Source organism: Lepidochelys kempii, chromosome 1, assembly GCF_965140265.1.
Source record: "Lepidochelys kempii isolate rLepKem1 chromosome 1, rLepKem1.hap2, whole genome shotgun sequence".
Classification (NCBI taxonomy): domain Eukaryota; kingdom Metazoa; phylum Chordata; order Testudines; family Cheloniidae; genus Lepidochelys; species Lepidochelys kempii.
In genome coordinates, this window is record NC_133256.1 from 249,069,341 (window position 1) to 249,090,020 (window position 20,680).

Below are 20,680 nucleotides of genomic sequence, written 5' to 3' on the forward strand. Positions count from 1 at the left end.
CTTTAGAGCTTTCAGTATACTGTGAACAGAAGCTAAATTTTAGATTAGTCACCAGGTTGTATCATTAAAATGACCTGCCTGTAATTACTAATTATTGTGTGGAGAGTTTTAGCCCTCAATTGTGCATAATGCTAGGAAGCAATGCTTGATGTCTGAAGAGAACAGAATGATCTGCTCTGCATAATCTATCCCCATGTGTTTAAAAAAGCAAGAATTTAGTCCCCAACAGTGCAGCCTCTTCCATGCAGCATTACTAGCTCTTGCAATTTTATCATGAGTCTCATGCTATTTGGTATTTTTGTTGATGGCTGAGCTTCTGAGTCACCTGGTCACATAAGAATCTCAGCTTTTATTTTTCAAAGAAAGGAAGTTTTTAGACCCATGGTTGCAGACAAGTAGCTTCAACATGTGATCGTTAAAGGCACAAAAGCCAGAAGGCAAATAATAACAGCCCAGAATTTTTTATGATGATTTTAAAGCTAATCTTGTGATTTTTGGAAATCCTCACTCATGATTTTTGGATGCATGGGGCTGCCACTATTGCACATGCTAATTTTAAACAGCTGAGCAGTAGACCCATTGATTTTTGTGGGAGATTAAAGTTGGACCTGTGTTTCCTTGACTGGGGCCTGATAGCATAATTAAGACACCACTTAACTCATTAATGCATGCGAACATTAAAGATGCAGTTGTCTTTTTAAAATTTTTTGCAATACCTGTTTACATTTAAAGAAAAAAAACCACAAAAAGATGTCAACATTTTCCTGCAATGAATTTAAGGGTGAAATTATTTTGTAGTCTTATAGTTTTTATACATTGGGGGGCTTCAGTTCCAATTCAACACGTTGCAACATGTTTCGATTTCTTCCACAAAGCAAACCATGACACCCCGCTCTCCAGGTGCATTAGAATCAATCCTGAGATGTCACGGCCCCTGGCCCTTTTACTGACCCGGACGAGAGCTGCCTGTAGCGTGGGAACTACAATCCCCACAATCCATTTGTGCAAGGAACAGAGAAAAGGGGAGGAATGTGGTCCCCCGCAGGGGTTCTGGGAATGGTAGTTCTATTGCTGCTTCCCTTAGTCCTCAGCTGAGGGCAGATTTACAAGCACCTGTCCCTTTGCAGGGAAGCTGAACTACATTCTCCACCACTCCCTTCGAGATTGTCACAATGCAGTTGCTTGATAACAAGCCAAACAGGAATTGATGAGAGCTACATGGGAGAGATTTAAAGGTAAGGTCATGCTAGGCTTTGCTGGGGTTGTAGCTCTCTTTGGTGGGTTTTGTATTGTGTTTTCTGGCTAAGAGCCTGTGACATTTCATTCAGTTTGGGCAATCATCTTATTTTGCTGGGGTGGGAAAATTCCTGCAGACGTAGCAGCTAGGTCACCTGTGGACCAGGGGAGTCACCTGCCTTGTGGCTCTGGTTAGGTGTGTAGCATGGTACCTCATATGCCTAGAGGTTGACAGTCATAAAATAAGAATTTGAAGGGAAAAGTCTACTCCCTATTGTGATGGCAAAGCTTGCTGTGGTGTGTCAGGGATCGATCCCATGAACTCTTGCTGAATTTAAGCTTTTGTGTTTGTTTTTTAAAAAAGCCTTTATCGCCCCAACCATAAGAACTAGAAACATCCAAATGTGAACTTGGAGTAGAGTGATGCAGCAGCGTCTGCCTATGTCTATTGATGGTTCCAGTGCTGCCGCGGTCTCTGATAAGTTTGAGCAGTAGCCAAGATAAATTGTCAGGGCTCTTCGATACTGCTGCAGTTCAGAATCCTGTGGGCGGCAGCGAAACTCCCCAGAAACACGTCAGTTTTATGCAGATGCTGCTTGGGAAGGCTGAGCGGTAGCAGCAGAGGCAGTCAATGGAGAGAGGACAAAGGATGGTGCTGGGTGCTCAGTGACTGAGGCATGAACAGTTAGTGAATGTTCCTGAAAATGTTGGCCTTAGTCCTCTGACTAGTTGGTGTCTAGGAAATTTTTCACGCTTTGATCATAGTTAACAGTTTATGCTCAAGGATCACAAATTGCTTTACACAAGGCATAAGTGCAGCACCACTGTAGTGCAGCCACCTTTGGGGTGAAGGACAGCAATCAATGGGCACACAGAACTATGCAGAACAGTGTGGTTAAAAGGGAAGATTTGGCTAGGGTTAGTGGGGCAAATCCCTACTTCTGTGAAAAATAGTATGGGATCATTAATGTCCTTGCAGAGAAGACAGGCTCTGATTATTAGTAAAGGTTATTAGTAAAGAATACACAGATATTTTGACCTTGGTAGACCTAAGAACTATCTATCATCCTTTTAAACTGGGTGATAAAGCAGCTTCATTCTTAATCTCCAGAGAGGTGCCAAATACTGGCGGGGCTTTGACAATGAATTACAATCCAAGAATTGGAGCCTCTAGATCATTGAGGCACATGTGGCTGGGACTTGTATACTTGACACAGTTACCAAAGATGTCTTGTGAGAAAGCAGAAGGCACAAGGGTTCAGGACTGTCACCACTCATGAACTTTGAATTACTGCAACATGAATAAAAGAACCAACACCAGCCTCTCCCTCTGACCCAGCAAAACTCTGACAGACCTAAAATGAGGGACAAATGGCAGAGGTGTCAATAGAAAATGATGTGAGATTAAATTAATTCCCTGTGTGTAAAGTAATCCATGACCCGAAAAGAAGCCACACCAATGCTTAGAATTTGTGAGGTACTTCTCATGTTCAGAGTCCTTTGTACACATCATAGTCTTGACATTTCTGATGTCTTAAATTATTTTCTGTATTAAACAGCAAAGTAGCATAAGGTTGGCGTGGGAAGTAAGTAAGATTGAGTTTTAAGTGCCTCATATACATTAAAGAAATATTGCCAAGGTAAGCAACACTAATAATAAAATACATGGGTAATGTTTGTCTACAAAGTCAGTGTTTTGGGTGTTTCACTGCTTGTACATTGTCAAACACTATGTATGCCAATTCCATCCACCCAATCAATGGCAGTTTTAAGGCTAAACCATTTCAATTCCTGAAGCTCTGCTATGCTCAGCAGGCTACACACCAAAATAAGATAGTGAGGCAGCCAGAGCATTCCTTTGATACTTACTTTGCTGAGTCCCTTTACCCTCATTATTGCACCTTTTTAAGGTGCCAGGAAAAAGCTATTCATGCTTGCAAGGCTTTTGCGTGTGTCACAGTGATTTAAAACAAGCTCTTTTCCCGGAAAAACTGGATAGCTTGAACATGAACAAATTTTCATCTGGGAGTACTAAATTTCACTACATGCCCTTCAGACAAACTTGGAGCCTGGTCCTACGGTCCTTACTCAAGTAAAACTGAAGCCAGTGAGAACCTTACTTGGGTAAGGAGAGCAGGATCTAATTCTCAAGCTTTGTCTATACTTTAAAAAAAAATCACCTGTTGCTGAACTGGAGCAAAACATGGCTTAATTGGGGTGTATAGATCAGGACAAACCATGTTAGCTGTACTTGTGGTTGACTCCTATTATCTACAATGGCTAGGTCTCCTACTGCAGCAGAGAAGGCTTAAATCAGCCGCTACCCAGTCTTCTTTAGGTCCTCTCCCCACCACCTCATTATTAAGCAAATCCTGAACTTTTGAAATGACACAGGTTTTCTGTTACCCAGTGTCTCAAAATACTTGTCTGAAAAGGCAGCTGTATGTTTTTGCCAATGCATGTAAAAATCATAAAACATGTGGATAACTTTATTATGTAAACCGGTATTGGGTTGCTCTTACTACCTAGAGAAATGTCCCACTGTCACAGTTCAATTGATAATATATTAGCTTGCTTGTCTTTCACTTGACAAATGGATTGGAGCCTGTTTGTCATTAACATGCTTTAGCAACTACAGTAATTGGTTAACAAAGCTGTGTTCAGAAGCCTGGGTGGGGGTGGTTAGTAGCTAGAGACCAGGTCTGATATGCAAGAGGATCAATATGTTTGCTGTGACTGGTGAGTTGATTTTATTGTGTATATCTGCTTAAATTTATTTTTTTAATGCAACTTGAATTACATTTTTAAGTGAAGGGCTTGAATTGTATCCAAATAGCTAATTCTTATGATAAAAGAAGAGGATAAAGGATAACTTCTTGCCTTCTGTTGATCATGAAAATACCAGCCCTCTTCCTCAACCCTCCCCACACCCTCCTGTGTGTTTAAAATTAAGCACAAACACATACACTAGTAAATTTCAACCACTGTTTATGTCCTGATTGTAATGTAAGAGACAAGACAAAGGGTTACTCGTTTCTCTCTGAACCCTTTCCTTCCCTCATTTGGAATGGTTGGTTTAAAGACTTTGCTCAGTGTAACCCTCACAGGAAAGAGTAATGTATACATCTGTATGTTGGAAGTGTAGAGAGATGTATTATTCATACCTTGTCAATGTATACACTGGAAAACAAGCTGAATTTATAGTTCTTTTCCCTTTCCGCTAGTGCTGCTATAGTTAACTGTCTCAGTATTTCCATTATAAGCCCATGTTTTCTGAGGTGTATAACTGTCTTTAAAACAAAGAGTTCATTAATCTTATATCCTAACAGAGAACATACAGTGTTGCATTTAGAAAACAGTTGTAACTGCATATGAAGGGGAGTAATCTCAGTGTACAAACATGCTCCAATAAAATTAACTAGCATTTTACATATTAAGGGGACAATGGCATTTTACACTTGAAATGATGCTCCTCTGTCAGAGATCTGAAAGAGCATTACAAAGGTGGGTGGTGGTATTTCCCGCCCCCACTCCCCGCCCCATTTACAGTTGACAGAGCTAAGGCACAAATAGGTGACTAAATACCTTTGGAAATCTGGCCCAGAGATATTAAATAATTAGCCTTGGATCAACCAGGAAACTGGTGGCAGTTAGGAATAGAGCTCAGCGCAAATTATACTTGCAGTCGCTTGCTGTAGCCATTAGACGCATTGCCACTCCCAAGAACTATTCACCATTAATTCAGCTACATCTTAACTGGGGCAGAAGAGCCTAGTGTTTTGTTAGCAATAATTGATGCGGCAGAGCTGAAAGAGACAGGCTTTATTAAACATACCATGAGACTGGTGTTCCATACTCCAGCTCTGCTCTTTCTCTCTATGTGGCTGCAGCCCGTCTGGTTACACCCCTGAGCCTCAGGTCTCTCACTAATATATGCCCCTTCTGAAACCTGTCTTTCTCTGGTTCCACTCCTCTTTTTATATCTGGGAGCTCCTTTGCCGCTAATGTTTCTTTTCCACTTTTCTTTACCTTTGATTATATTCATATGTAAATAAAAGAACATGGGTAAATCCCTGACTCAGGCTGGCCAGAAGATGGTCTCCAGGATGGTTCTAAATACAGAAATCTGTGCAAAGGGTCACCACCAATAAACAGTACTCTTTGAAGCAACTAGGGAAGCTGGTAAGGTGGGATCCACCAAAGGATTTAGGTGTTGCAATGCTGAGCATCACAGTGCCTAACTTTCAGGCACCTAGAAAATCATAGGAGTAATGTTGCATTCCAAAAAGCTGAGTGAAAAACCTCGGCTCCCTGTACAATGAATGGGAAGAGATAGCAGTCTACAAATGTGGTTCACAAAAGCCAGCATGTTAAGTGGCTCACTGTCTAAGCTAGCCAGTGGGAGATGCTGACCAGAGGGGTGTGCCCTAAGCCTTTCCCCTCTGTCTGAGATAGGTGCCTAAGTCTGGGCTACAGGAAGGTGCCTATTTCCGCTAGCAATCCATGAATGGGAACCCACTGCCTGGAGTCAAGTGGCTTATGCACCTAAGGAGTGAGTTAAATGCCTGCCTGGCCCCACACAAAACATCAGGAGGAGCAGGTAGTGGTCCATACCTTTATAACTGTTATCCCAGAGGTTAGAGTACTCACCAGGGATGTAGGAGACCCAGGTTAAATTCCCCACCCTAAGGGGCGGGGGAATTGAACCTGTCTCCCACATCCAAGGTGAATGCTCTAACCTCTGGGCTAAAAGTTATAAGGTGGGCAGCAACAGTATTACCACCACCATGTCCTCCTCCTGGATTCTGACTAGGGCCCAATCTGGTAGGAAGCTTCTAAGCATGCCTACCACGTTGGGTCCTGCATGTGACTAAGGTGGCCGAACGTCTGTCTTCCCTGATTCGTGATTTGCTCTGGGGTGTAGGTGGGAGATAGGCATGTGGGTGCCTGGAGGGAGGCAGTGGTGTGCATGCCCAGAGGCAGAAATAAAGGGTCTATTGAACTTTTATTCTGAATTCTTAGGTGCTGAGTGAGTGTAGGCACCTGCAAGGTTTGGCGGGAGTTTTGTGGATTGTAGTGGAGCCAAAACTGAGACTTAGGTGCCTAAATCTGGGGGGTCCAAGTGCCTAAGTACCTTCATGGATCCCATCCCTAATGGCTACTGCACCAGGAGGAAGGATGACTTCTGTTTGCTGGGAAGCAGGGCTGGGTTAGGACTCTCTGGGCATGTCCACAATGGAACTGGTAGGTGTGATTTCCAGCTCAAGTAGACGTACCTGTGCTCGTTCTGATAGCGCTAGTGCACTAAAAGTGAGAGTCTCCCATAATTACATGAGTCAAGGAGCTGGGGCTTCAGGAAGAACCCACCCAGATATCACAAGACTCACCATAAAAGCCCGAGAGTTGGAAATGCTGCATTTACTACTGTGTAATTTACATTTTCTTCTCTTTTTGGCATGTCCCCCACCCCCTCCCGTCCCTTACTCACGCACGTTGCCTCTGAATTGGGTCTACTTAGAATGAGCGCGAGGGAGCTGAAGGGAGTTCTATTTCGGTGTAGCTGGCATGCCAAGGAGCCAGAAAAATGGACTATAGCAAGAAAAGTATGTCAAATAAGCTAAAGTAGGCCACCCCGACTTTATTTGACATCTTCTGCTCCTCACTGTTTAAGCTATCACACCTGAGACTCCATTACATATTGGTAAGCGGGTTTCCATAGGCCTCAGGGAGTCTTAAGTCCCACCCAGCCAATACTTAATGCTTAACTCTATGTTCATGACATGTATGAGGTTCATCGAGTTAAGCACAGGGATAAGTATGGCAGGACCAGGGCCTAAGTAAGGGCATCCCAAGTTACGGTACTTTTATGCGTTACCTCTGTATGAAGGAACTTATTCCCTATCCCCTTCTTATGGCAACTATATCCATTCTAATACAGAACGTGGTGACTATTCTGTATTGTATATGCATGTGTAAAAGCTTGGGATGTCTACACATTGCACTCATTGTTTTTGAAGTATATACTGTGTGGGAGATTTTCAAAGGCACAACTAGCAGTTAGGTGCCTAATTTCCCTTGATTTCTGAGGAGAGTTAGGTCCCTATCTGCTACTTTGCCTTTGAAAATCTCCCCATATTTTTTTTTATTCACCAGTAGAACTTTTTAATGCAATAAGGAGTGACTTTTGTGGCCTCCTATAGACTCTAACTGGCTATTGTTAACAAGGCTTAAAAAAAGAACAGTAATTGACAGCTTCCTGATTACACTTTACAGTTGAATGTAATCTTTTTGCAATAGCATTTCCTTTAAACATATACATGTGGGATAATAGCATAACAGCATGCCACTGTGGTTTACATGCTTCTTGATCTTTAAAAAGTTCCTGCAGCAATAGTATTAGACCAATGACTTTGTTAGATGCTTTCTCTGTTGCTCTTTTCTCTGCCAATCCACTCACCCATTTTAGCGTGTGCTGGTTGGATGGAAGTTCTAGAGTTGTCATTCCCCCTCTTTGGCTGGTGAATAGCAGCATGTTTGCATTATGTAGCCAATCATACATTCTTTCCCCACTTCACTTATGCTTTACCTCTGGTTGTGGCTGTTGGAATCACTGGGGTTAGATTCTTGGGCCAGTTCTGCTGCCCTTATTCACATTGAATAATAATACTCATGTGAGCAGACCCATATATATCAATGGAACTTCTTGTGTGAGTATGTACTACATGATGTAAGGAAGGGTGACAGAACTGGGCCAAAGAATGGTCCTTGTATTCATCAAAGGCCCCAGACTCCCTGCCCTCCTTTTCATTCTGTGTTTTGCAGAGTTATAGGCTACTGAGGTTTTTTGTTGGTGTGTTTGCTGTTTCCAGGTACTTTGTAACTGCACTTTTATTTCCCAATTATTAATAACTTTCTGGTTGCCCTAGGCCTTGGTGATACAGCCCATTTCCAGGATGTCAGTGTCAGGCTGCATGAGGCCAGTACCTGCAATCTCTTCCTCTTTTCAATGGGCTAATAAGCAATTGTGTTCTTCAGTTCAAGGTCTGATCAATTTTCCCCCCCCCACAAGTAGAAACTGCTTGCAGATGACTGCACATTGTGATGCTAACATAAATTTCCTCCTATCAGTGCCCTGTGACAATCTGTTCTAATCCGATTTTCCTCATCTATTCCTCTTGCCCCGCCCCTTTTATTCGCTCCTGTGACTCCTTTAGTTGAGGTACATGGAACTGTTTTTGTTGGGGGCACTGAACTGTATAAGAGTTTAGATTTCTATTGCTGGCAAACTCAAAAAACACAGGTACTTCGTCTGTGGAGTAGCGATCATTATTGGTTAATTCTCTCTGAACCCACTGTCCTACTTTTAAGTAGGCTGTCTGCAGTTGCTCTCTAATGGAGTCCCTTCTGTTTGATACAGGGGAAGATGGTCAGTTTTTTAATTGTAATCTAGAGAGTTAAGGGAGGGATCATGTCACTATAAATATGAGATAGGTCTCTAAGTATTGCTAATCATTTGGGGAAAAAAACAACTAGGGCACTATAGCTCCCTGGTCACTGGCTGCAGAACTGTTGGACAACCAGTAGGAGATGTCTTAAACTCAGGGCCAGCCTTACTCATGTACCTTAAGCCTGGATCCACAAAGGTATTTAGGCACCTAAAACTGGGGTTTAAGCACCTAAGTCCCATTCCTAGTCTCCACTGTGATCCACAAAACCCCCACTCAGCTGCTGTTGAACACTGTAGGGGCCTCAGCTCGCTTGGTGCCTAAGTTTTCAGGATGAAAGTTTCCTAAGTGTCTATGTTTCTGCCTCTGGGCATGCACACTTCAGCCTCCCTCTAGCTGCCTGGAAACCTAAATCCTAGAGTGATCCATGAAGTGGGGGGAAATAAGTGGAAGAGTGCCTGTCAAGCCTGATCCAGTAGGCATGCTCGGGGGGGGGGGGGTCACCAACCAGCTGAGATCCTATTCAAAATCTGGCCTTAGGAGGAGGTAGTGATGGTACTGCCCATCTTCTAACTTTTAGCTCTGGTTAGACCACTTACCTGATATGTGGGAGACCCAAATTCAATCCCCTGCTCTGCCTGAGAGGGAGAGGATTTGAATGGAGTCTATCACACCTCTCAGAAGAGTGCTGTAATCGCTGAGCTGGGGAATAGTTTGTATTCATCCAATCTCTCCTGTTGAAGCTGTTCCATGGTGTATAAATAGTCACTGCAGAAAGGGATCTGGATCCTGGGTCTTCTTCCAGGCTATAGAATCTTTCATTCTCTCTTTCTCTGGCCCGGTGAGTCTTTAAGTATTTATCCAAAGTGGAACAGCTTCAACAGGAAAGAGTGAGTTGAGTACAAAAGAATAGCACAAGCATGTAGGGACAAAATCAGAAAAGCTAAAGTACAAAAATGAGTTACACCGAGCAAGGGACGTAAAAAGGCATAAGAAGAGATTCTGTAAATACACTAGGAGCATGAGAAAGACAAAGGGAAAGTTTAGGTCCACTACTTATTAGCTCTCTGTCCCTGCTAACACATGACATCAAGAAGTGAGGTGTTGAATGCTTATTTTGTTTCCGTCTTTACTAAAAAGGTTAATTGTGAACAGATATTGAACACAATTAATATTAACATCAAGGAAGGAAGGAATGTAAGCCAGAACAGGGAAACACCAGGGTAAAGAATATTTAGATGTATTCCATTTGGCAGGGCCTGATGAAATTAATCCTAGGGTACTTGAGGAGTTAGCTGAAGCAATCTCAGAACTGTTAGTGATTATCTTTGAGAGCTCATGGAGGACGGGTGAGGTCCCAGAGGACTGGAGAAGGGCAAACATAGCACCTACATTTAAAAAGGGGAACAAAGAGGACCCAGATCATTATAGATCAGTTAACCTAACTTCGGTACCTAATAACATACTGGAACAGCATGGGGCACGGGTTACTTGCTGGAGGATTCTCTGCTTCTTGAAGTCTTTAAACCATGATTTGAGGACCTCAATAGCTCAGACATAGGTGAGAGGTTTATCGCAGGAGTGGGTGGATGAGATTCTGTGGCCTGCATTGTGCAGGAGGTCGGACTAGATGATCATAATGGTCCCTTCTGACCTTAATATCTATGACTCTATTAAACAATCAGTTTGTAAGTACTTAGAGGATAATAGGGTTATAAGTAAAAGCCAACATGGATTTGTCAAGAACAAATCATGCCAAACCTGCCTAACTTCCTTCTTTGACAGGGTTATTAGCCTAGGGGACAGAGGAGGAGCAGTAGATGTGATGTGATGTATCTTAATTTTAGTAAGGCTTTTGACGCAGTCCCACATGACATTCTTATAAACAAACTAGGGAAGTGTGATCCTGATGAAATTACTATAAGGTGGATGTTCAACTGACTGAAAAACCATAATCAAAGAGTAGTTATGATTGAAGTCAAACTGGGAGGACATAACTAGTGGGGTCCTGCACAGATTTGTCTTGGATACAGTACTAGTCAATATTTTTTATTATGGACTTGGATAATGGAGTAGAGAGTATGATTATAAAATTTGTGTATGACACCAAGCAGGGAGGGGTTGCAAGCACTTTGGAGGAATGGATTATAATTCAAAATTGTTGAATTTCATGTTGTTGATTTCAAACCAAAGACACACAAAAAGTACAACGCTTAATAAGGAAAAATCCAATGCACAAGGCAAAATGGGGAAATAGCTGGCTAGGTGGTAGTACTGCTGAAAAGGATCTGGGGTTATAGTGGATCACAAATTGAATATGAGTCATCAATGTGATATACTTGCAAAAAAGGCTAATAAAATTCTGGAGTATATTAACCGGGGTGCTGTATGTAAGACACAGGAGGTAACTGTCCTGTTCTACTTGGCACTGGTGAGACCTCAGCTGGAGTTCTGTATCCAATTCTTGTCTCCACAAGCGATTCTGCTGCACGTTGAGAGTGAGAAGGGTCTGGATATGAAGCACTCAAGCATAGGTTTGTTTGGAACGGATCTGAGCTCTGTGGGTTCTCCCTGCTGTGGAGGGGAATGTGGGATGGAAGAAGATGCCTTAGTGATGAGCACAGTATAAATGTCAATGGATTGTGATCCTTGTGGGTCTACTTCCCCTGCCTGTCCCTGAATACAGGAACTGCAACCTGAGTGGAGCCCTATAGTGCCCTGACCTTGCAATAAGCAGCCCCTGAGTAGCTCTGCTCCCTCAGTGCAGAGGATTCCTTCCCCCTTCTACTTCCCCTCAGCCTTCTCAGGCATTTGACTGAGAGGAATGGAACTTGCCCCTCTATGAAGTCACATACTCCTGACTGACATCATAGTACTTTTCATACCAACCAGATGTGGTGTGTCTCAGCAGAGGATTGGGAGTAGAGATGGGGGGAAAAAACGTCTCCTATTAACTCTCCAATAAAGATGATGTTTCTCATGCAAGTGACTCTTGTAATGAAGAGTTGAGGGAAGAGAAATACTGAAAACAGGCCCAATAAATAGAATGTTTCTCAAAGTTTTCCACAAGGCATCAGCTGGATCTTTGAGACAAAGTCTCTTTTGGGAAATTAGGCACTTGACTGTGGTATCACTGTAAATACCTCGTAGCGAATGGGCACGTGAGGCATGTTCCAGGTGAGTGTTGGGATTATTGTTGTATGATTTCCCCTCTATCTGGGTGAAGATGCCAAGTTAAAAACTTTAGCAAGAAACGGGTGCAGAGGTGTAAAAATGCGGTGCCCAACAACAGTCAAACTACTCGTTTATTCACTCTGTTCCAAATGGGATGCTGATTTGAAAATCCATTTTCCTTCATTATGTGTGTGTTTAAGACCTGTACATCCTATCCTTCTCCAGCATGATCCTGGAAAGTTCCATTGAGCTTCTAAAAATAATCAAGCAAGATCTGGGTCCAACTCTGTATTGACTGAACTCAACATGAGTTTTGCTGTTGCCTTCAGTGGGAGAAGCATCAGGCCTACTCTGGGCAACTGTATGCTCTCTTTAACAAAGAAGTCAAAGTCAAAATATCTAATGTCTCACTCTCAAGATTTGTGACTAATCGTCCTCCCTTTTCAAGAAGCTTTTAAGAAATATTCCATATAAACTAAGGTCCAGCGAGATCAGTGCTATTTGGGATCAGTATGTGCCCAGTGATTAATCCTTTATGTCGCCAGTCTTGAATTGTGATGCAACTGTTCTTGGACAACTTGGCAACAGCAAACCAGCAGAGCTGCTATTGACCCAGAGTAGCATCTGGAAGCAATGGCATTATTAATACAATAAGCAAAGTTTTCTGTGAATTACTGTGCTACTCTGTGGAGCTGATGAGCTGGTTAACACCTTTTACTTATTTTGTGAGGCTCCAGCGCTGGAAAGGAATGAATGTACTTGTGAAGCACCGAGAACTAAAATAGCAGTGATTCAGTTATAGTCGAGCCAAATCTTCTTAAAATTAAACTCTATTGTGTTAGAGATTTTTACTTTTTTGATACCTATATTATTAACCTCTCTGATAAGAGAGGGAAATGTAATACAGTGATATTGGAGAAGCCTCGCACATTACATCTAAGCTGTTATCTCAGGGGGCTGAATAAGAAGAAACTACTTTTCATCTTATATGTTATGGGGATCCGATGAGCAGAATGTCTAATTCTTAAGGTTACTAGATATTTATAAACCTAGTTCTCTTTGGGAATAGTTTAATTTGCATAACTTTCAAATAGGTTGTGTGCAATATCTATTTTTTTCTTTAAATAACAACAAACTATGTTGGATGGCCCTAGCAACCAGGAATTTCATGGGTGGTGGAGGATGTATCTCACTTGAAAGTCACTTTTAACTATGGCTCAAACCATTTGTGATTTGAAATTCACTAGCATTTGATAGCTTTATATATAAGTAGCTGTGTGCCCATCATAGAGAGGCCCCCTTGTTGGATCATATTAAAGAAGTTCTGTATTAAAATCACAAATGAGTTTGATTCCCCATAGTTTAAATTCCAGGGTATTACTAATTTAGAGGTCTCTTGGTTTTTGGTACTGTTTCTCTCCCTCTATGTGTGAAACTTGCAAGCTGCTAATTGCGTTAGTACATTCTAAGACAGAGTCTGTTCTCAAAGCAATTCACACAGAGAGAGACTCAAAGCAATACTCTGTAACAACAGAAACCACACCCAGAGACTCCCCTCCCTTTTGTTGTATTAACAATTGTGATTAAAATAGAGATAGAGGATGTATGTGGATAATAATGGTCAGGGAGGTGCCAGCCTAAGAATACAGTGTCCATTGGCTGAAGAAGGCGTCAAGTGGAAATAACCAGAGGACCCCCAGAGGGCAGACTGGAATCCACCCAATAGCCTCAACAATGGGAGAACCAAAGAACAAGATAGCACATTCCTGACGGCTCCGTGCTGCCAGAAGTTATCTGTTGATTGATTCAGCAACAGCATGATGAAGCAATTCCCATAGACTGGCATAGGAAGAAATTCCTATAAAAATGGACTCTAGAAAGTGAGAACTTTGGGGTCTGATTCTGCAAACCAACTTCCAGGAGCCTCAGATGTGCATCTGACAAGGCCCTGCTCCCTCCTCCTGTCCAGGCCACCTGGCCAGTGGCTTGGCATGAGCAATTCTAAGGCTGGTAACTATGATAACAACCTTGCAGAACCTGTATGTGTGTGTTTGTATGAATGAATGTGTGAATAAATATGAGATTGAATGGAATGTTATAGCTATAACTAACTGCTTACTATGATTCTTTCTGTATTCACAATAAATGTAGTATTTTGCCTTTTCCCCTTTAATAAGATCCTGCTGGTTTTTATTTTATTGGTATAACACCCTAGTTTCAACTCTGCTTGCTGTCTAATCTGAGATACCAAGGACTGAACTGGCAGGGAAGCAGAATTACCCTTTTGCTTCTTGAGATGGTCGTTCGAGTCGGGGGAGAGTCGTGTTAGAGGGACACTAGAGGATGTTTGCGCTGTTGTTGCACCTCTCCTATGGACAGCCTATTTCCAGGGCTACCTACTGAGCAACTTTCCCGTGCATCAGCAGTATGTTGCCAGATTGTTCACATTTTAAAGAAACTTTTCTATTTTTATTTCTATTTACAGAGCACAGTGGCTACATTGAGGTGGTTTTTTTTTTTTCAAATCTATTCCACATACACGTGATATATTTCCTCTTTTATCTTTTTTCCCCCTCCTCATGCAAACCTGTGGGCCAACTCTGATGTCTCAAGCAGCAGCTATGTAAATATTTATTAATGCGACAGTCATCAAGGGGGGGAAAAAGTTGCTTAATTCCATTACACAGGAAACCCTTAACTTCTGCCTCTCTCTGAGGGTGCCGTCAGTGAGAACAGGAAAAGTTCACAATTAGAGCTGGTTTGACAGACTTTGCTCCCTTGGTTCCTGTTTCACTACAGACTGTCATTCATGTAACTGGCAGGTTTTATCTGTTATTGAGGAGACTTCCCCATCAACCTCAAGGCCAGCATTGTGTAGTGAAGGAAAATGGAGCTTGCAGATCTCTTGAAATTTCCCGTCATGGAAATCAATGGAACAACAGTAACAGTGGCTCTGCTGGTGATCCTCCTAATGTTACTCTGTTGGTAAGTGTATTCAGACTAATATGAGATCTATGTAACACTGAAAGCCAGCCAAAAAATTTGCGCCAGGAGTAGATTCTCCCAGCAGGAATTCAGCACCAGTGTATCCCCTCAATCAAAATGTCTTAGTGTTTCATTTTAAGAGACTGGAGTGGAGGCAGATACTGAGATTAAAATAATAAAATAGACACTTATTAGAAAGTCTTGTCAAATTTGTGAGAATTTTGTCTTTTCTATAGGGGTTTTTTTTATTTTTGTTTTTTAAAATTTCCCTATTAAAGTCTTTAGTATTTGGAGTAATTTCTGTGGAACCCTATCAAATTTCATTTAATACCTCCTGGTTTTATCCCCATTAAGTTTCCATGTGAGAGATGTTGAAGGTGGTCAGATTTTAAAAGGAAAGAAGTATAGCAGGGGTTCTCAAACGGGGGGATCACAAGGTTATTACATGGGGGGGTTGCGAGCTGGCAGCCTTCAAACCCCGCTCCAAACCTAAGCCCCGCTTTGCCTCCAGCATTTATAATGGTGTTAAATATATAAAAAAGTGTTTTTAATTTATTAGGCGGGGTTGCACTCAGAGGCTTGCTATGTGAAAGGGGTCACCAGTACAAAAGTTTGAGAATCACTGAAGTATAGTGTCGCTTGCAGAGTCTTGGACCTTTCTCTCTCTTGATCTTACCCACACCCTTTGTTTGGCTTTTAAACTCAACCCTACCAACACCGTAAACGCTTCTTGAGTTCCCTTGCTTTTTTTTTTTTTTATTTCTCACATTGGGTACATAGTAGACTGATAGTAGGGGATGGGGAGGGAGGCTTATAAAGTAGGAAAGAACTGGATTACAGTGGACAGAGAACCTTGCCTATGTGTGCTGATTATCTATTAGGCAAATTAGCAATAGTTTACCTGCCATCTCTGTTTTTACTACAGCTGTGCCTCAAATCCTCCCCACTCACCCCATCAACAGCCATTGTTCTTTGTTTCTGTGTGTCCAAGGAAGAGATTACTGGAAAATGTTAGGAAATCTAAACTAAATGCAGTCTTTAGACCACCTGCAAAGATCAAGATAAAACACAGTAATAACACCATAGGTGTGTCAATGAGAGATGCTCGCCTGCATGTGCTCTGATTCTTCAGTCTCTTAAGGCCTCATCCATTTCCATTTAAGTCAAGGGGCCGGGGGGCGGGGAACTCCTGCTGACTTCAAAGGGAGTGAGGTTGGACCATAGGTGGTTTGGCAGAATGTATTGAATAGATATGTTGGTGATCCAGTTTGGTTTAAAATAATAATTGACCCAAACCACCTCTGAAAAGTTACAGTCCAACCCATCTGTTTTGTGGTCTGTTTTTTGAGATCCGGATAAATCACACTGAGGATTCTTGCTGCAGCACACCCAATGTCCAGTGTGGATTGTGGTTTAAAAGCCATGATCTGGCCCATAATCATTACTAAAGCAAAACTCCCTTTGACGTCAATGGGGATCTTTGCCTGAGTCAGGAGTCCAGGATCGGGCCCACAGATTAGTTCATGCTGTTTAGACCATAGATCGCTTTCAGCTGCAAGGAGGGGAACCCCCACCCCCTACAATTTCAGGAGCTAGAAAAGGGGCTGGAGAGCCCCATTGCGGTGGGAGGTTGCAGGCAAAGCCACAATTACTGCTTCTTAACAAGCTTCCAAAAGTGCACAGTTCTGAGCAGTGCATGCATCTGCCATCAGGTGTGCATTTCTTAATATAATAAATCCACATGCAGACCCAGTCAGGTGTGTGCTTTTCAGGAGTCCATAACTCTCTGTTAAATCAAAAGCAATCATTTTGTTCAGATTAAGTGAAGACACTAAGGGCTTGAATACACTTCTTGGGGGATTGACAAGCGGCGATTGATGCATCAGTGATTGATTTAGTGGTTCTAGTGAAGACCCGCTAAACGGACCGCAGATCGCTCTCCCGTCGACTCCTGTACTCCACTGGATCGAGAAGAGTAGGAGGAGTCGATGGGAGAGCGTCTCCCATTGACATCATGTAGTGTGGACCCTGTGGTAAGTAGGTCTAAGCTATTTCTATTTGAGTTACGCTATTCACGTAACTCAAATTGCGTAGCTTAGATCGAATTTCCCCCGTAGTGTAGACAAGGCCTATGTCCTGGGCAAAATTAATTGTTGGCATCAGTAGCCACAGAACTCTATTGACTTAATGAAGTCAATAGAATTGTTTCCTGTTTTGTCAGTCATGGCTTTGACCCCCAGCCTGTGCTGAACTTCAGCTTTCAAGCTTCATTTCTTTTGGGCATAGATTTGCTCAAAAGAGTGTAGTTAGAATTGTTTGAAGCAGAAAAAGGATTCACTACCAGTTGCAATTATAACTCTTGCTGCTGATCTGTGGAGATATATTAATACAAGTTGAGATAATTAAAGGATACAGATGCCTAGGGACCATTGTTTCAATGAAAAGACAGTGTGTTTCGCAAACTTCCCGTAGAATGTTTGAGCTATCAAACCTATCTGAGCTGTCCTGTGAGAGTTCACCTTGCGGATATAATCTTTTCACCATCCATTTGTTGTTTATTCCAGTAAAATGTCATGATTCAAGCTGTGTCATTAGTGGCTTGAAATCCGTCTGCAGTCGTAAGAAGAGAAGTGGCTTCTGCTGGTGTTAGAAGCCTATCAACCTTTTCCAACCTAGCTGCTATTTATAAGGAGTTGTTAGGTCTGCTGTGTGTTATAAATACTCCTTCAGGGCTGAAATCTTGCAAGCAGGGAATTATTGAAAATAATACGCATATGGTTGCTAATAAAAATGTGTCCATAATTCTAGAGAGCATTTACTTGCTATATTCATGTAGCATATGCCATTGTGCAGCTCCTTTGTAGTGTCCCTGCACATGGCTCTGATGGCACGAGCAATTAAGTAGTTAAGATGCCATGAATGTTTCCATTCTAACCCCCTATTTTCATTTGCTTGTAACTTTCTGAAATTTTCATTTTTCAGGCCTGGCCTCTGCCTGAAGGTTGCTTTTTATTTATTTGTTTGTTTAATTTTGAGTGAAAATTGTTCAGCCATTTTGCATGTAAGGAGTAGGAAATTATTGCAATGTATCTCAAACACCTCTTCAGCAGAAATGTATGATTTATGTTATAGTAATGCCTAGAGACCAGCCAAGATCAGGGCCCATTGTGCTAGGCACTATACAAAGAGAGGGTTAGAGTATGTCTGTTCTGGCATAGCAGCGTCACTGAAGTTATGCTGGCATAGCCCCATAATGTAGAAAATTCCCTTCCATTGGAGTAGGCTGTGCCATTCCTGTAAGAACACCACCTCCCCGAGTGACAGCAGCTATGTTGATGGAAGCACTCTCCCATCAGTATAGCTGCATTTACCCTGGCGGTTAGGTCAACGTAACTATGTCAGTCGGGGGGTGGTTTGTTTCATACCACTGATCAACATTTTATACCCCTGACCCCTGTCGACCTAACTTTTAAATGTAGACCAGGCCTAAGAGACAATCCTGGCCTCCAAGAGCTTAAATCTAAATAAACAAGATAAAGAGAAGGTGGGGAGGAGAGGCAGGCAAAGCATAGCTGTCAACTCCGAGGGGCTCAAGCATCCACTGAAAAAAAAAAAGGGGGGGGTGCCGAGCACTCTCTGGGCCTAATTAATCTTTTGCGGGCCCTGGATCCTGGACCGTGTCCCTGCCCCCCAAGGCCCTTGCCCCCGCTTGGCTCCGCCCCCTGCTTGCATCGGGGGTGGGGGTGGGGGCGGGGGCAGAGAGGCGCACCCACCAGCAAAAACAAAAGTCAGCACCGGTGTGGCAAAGGGATATGAGTAGAATGAATAATGTGATGCTGGCAAATGTCATGTTCATTCTACAACTTTTTAAAAATCCTTTTTGGAGGTTTGTTAGGGGACTAAGTAAACAGGCAGCTGGGGAGGGGAGAAGAGACTGGGGAAAAATTATTAGGAAAGGATGGAGGGCAGGCAGAGTCAGGCAGAAGTGGAGTGACTGTGAGGGAGGTAGGGCCAGGAGGGATTGGAGCAAGCAGCCAGTCAGCACATGGGGGTGACTGTCTAGAATAAAGGATTGATGACCTCACCAGTGCCTGGTGGTCCTTGCTGTAACAGCTGCTGCATGGAAGTAACCCTAAATGAAGGGAACTGCCTTGAGTCTTCTGAAGAAAATTGTTTTAGGTTTCACCGAGTTATGACCCTTTGAAAATCACACTCTACCCATACATGGTACATATCTCTCCCCCCCACCCTTTTTAAACAGAAGAGTCCCAAAATGCACAGGTCCAATGTAAAACCTTTATCTCATTATGAAAGTACTTTGCTTTTTTTTTTTTTAAATTAAGTGGATAACATTTATAGTGGCTATCATCTGTTACTATTTTTGTCCTTCATTTAGAAACCTGTCTTTTTAAACTGATTAAATCTTTACAGTTTTACAAAATACAAAAAGGACTAGTTTGGCCACATTTTCAGTGTTTATTCAGCAAGTTGGGTGCTGAATTCTGTTGAAAACCTGGCCAAATGTCACGGAATGCTGCTGGGTGTTGAGCACTCTTGAAAAATCTGTCCTCATCTTCCCCCTCCATTTCTCTGATAACCAAAATGAATACTCTGGTGCATTATTGTCTTTTTTTGTTCTGTGTTTGCACAACATCTAGCACAATAGGGTCCTGATCTAAGACAAAGGCTCAAATAATTAATCCTAGTAATTTATCAGAAAAGTTCCTCCTAAGCAGACTTTCCTCTTCCAACTCCCAATGTGGAAACTAGCAGTCTATTCACTTAACCTTCCTGTGGCTGAGTTTCCTCATCTTCAAAATGGGGATAATAATATCTCAAAGGTTTAATTAGTATCTGTAGAGCTCTTTGATATGCTACAGTGAAAGATGCTATATTATAGCTGTGCAAAGTAGTATTATTCATTTTCATTTTAACTAGATGCTGAGTTGGGTCTCCCATGCTTGGCTGTGGGTGCAAACATTATTTTGTGGCTTTCCTTTTGCTGTCTGTGAAACTGTTGATAAAAGGAAAGCAGGAACTCCTTTTTCTTTGAAAGTTTAATGTACCATAAGCTTTACATTATGAAGACACTGTCACAGCTCTCTGACGCATGTGTTCAAACTAGATTTTCAACTGCTTGTCTAAACAAACCTGATTTTTTTAGAAAATTGGAAGGTGAAGGGGAGGTGTGTTTGTGTGTGTGAGAGAGACAGACACACACGCATTTCTCATTGCACGCTTAGCTTTTACCCATTGTGAAACAGGCACTTATGATGTCCTTGCCTGGTGCTGCAAAGCCAAATCATTCAAAAGGCATCAGTTTTACATTTAAAATTGTTTATTGCTTGCATGATACCTAGAGGCGCTGATCAGAGATCTGGTCTTGGTAATGTCCACACATGTAATAAAAAGACAATCCCTTCCCCAAAGAGCTTACAGTTTGTATAAATTAGAGAAGAATTGGAACTAGAACAGTTCTTTTAAACCCTTTCCGCCCCTGAATTTTAGGAGTTTGGATAAAGTTGAGAGATGGATCAGCAACTAAACCTTGGTCTGTATTTGAATCAGAGTTCACAGCTGAAACCCATCTCTAGCTGACCGATTTAGAACACTCAGACTTTGGGACAGCTTGGTTTCAGATATTTCAACCACTTAATGTTGGGAATGTTTAGATCTGGGGTTTTGTGAGGTCCCAGAGAATACAGATTAAAAAAAAAAAAAGGCTCAAATCCAAGCCCTAGTTTTGCAAAACCAAAACCCAGATGACAAAACTTTCCAAAACTTAAACCAAAATTGTCTGTATCTTCTCACCCATCTCCAATCATGTGTAATCTAAAAGC

At 42.2% G+C, this 20,680-nt stretch overlaps 1 protein-coding gene across 5 annotated transcripts in view; it reads left to right on the top strand.

Moving 5' to 3' along the window:
• The first annotated feature begins 1,085 nt into the window (after positions 1–1,085).
• Positions 1,086–20,680, top strand: part of TBXAS1 (thromboxane A synthase 1) — a 316,405-nt gene continuing 296,810 nt past the window's right edge. Inside the window, exons 1-2 of one of the 5 annotated variants that reach the window (XM_073323035.1) lie at positions 1,086–1,235; positions 14,678–14,840. In XM_073323035.1, the coding sequence (XP_073179136.1) occupies positions 14,743–14,840 (98 nt within the window). In that variant the 5' untranslated portion in view covers positions 1,086–1,235; positions 14,678–14,742. Of the gene's footprint in view, positions 1,236–3,939; positions 3,976–13,842; positions 13,866–14,571; positions 14,841–20,680 lie in introns of those variants that run through there. The other 4 variants (XM_073323042.1, XM_073323050.1, XM_073323058.1 and 1 more) reach the window with 4 other exon arrangements.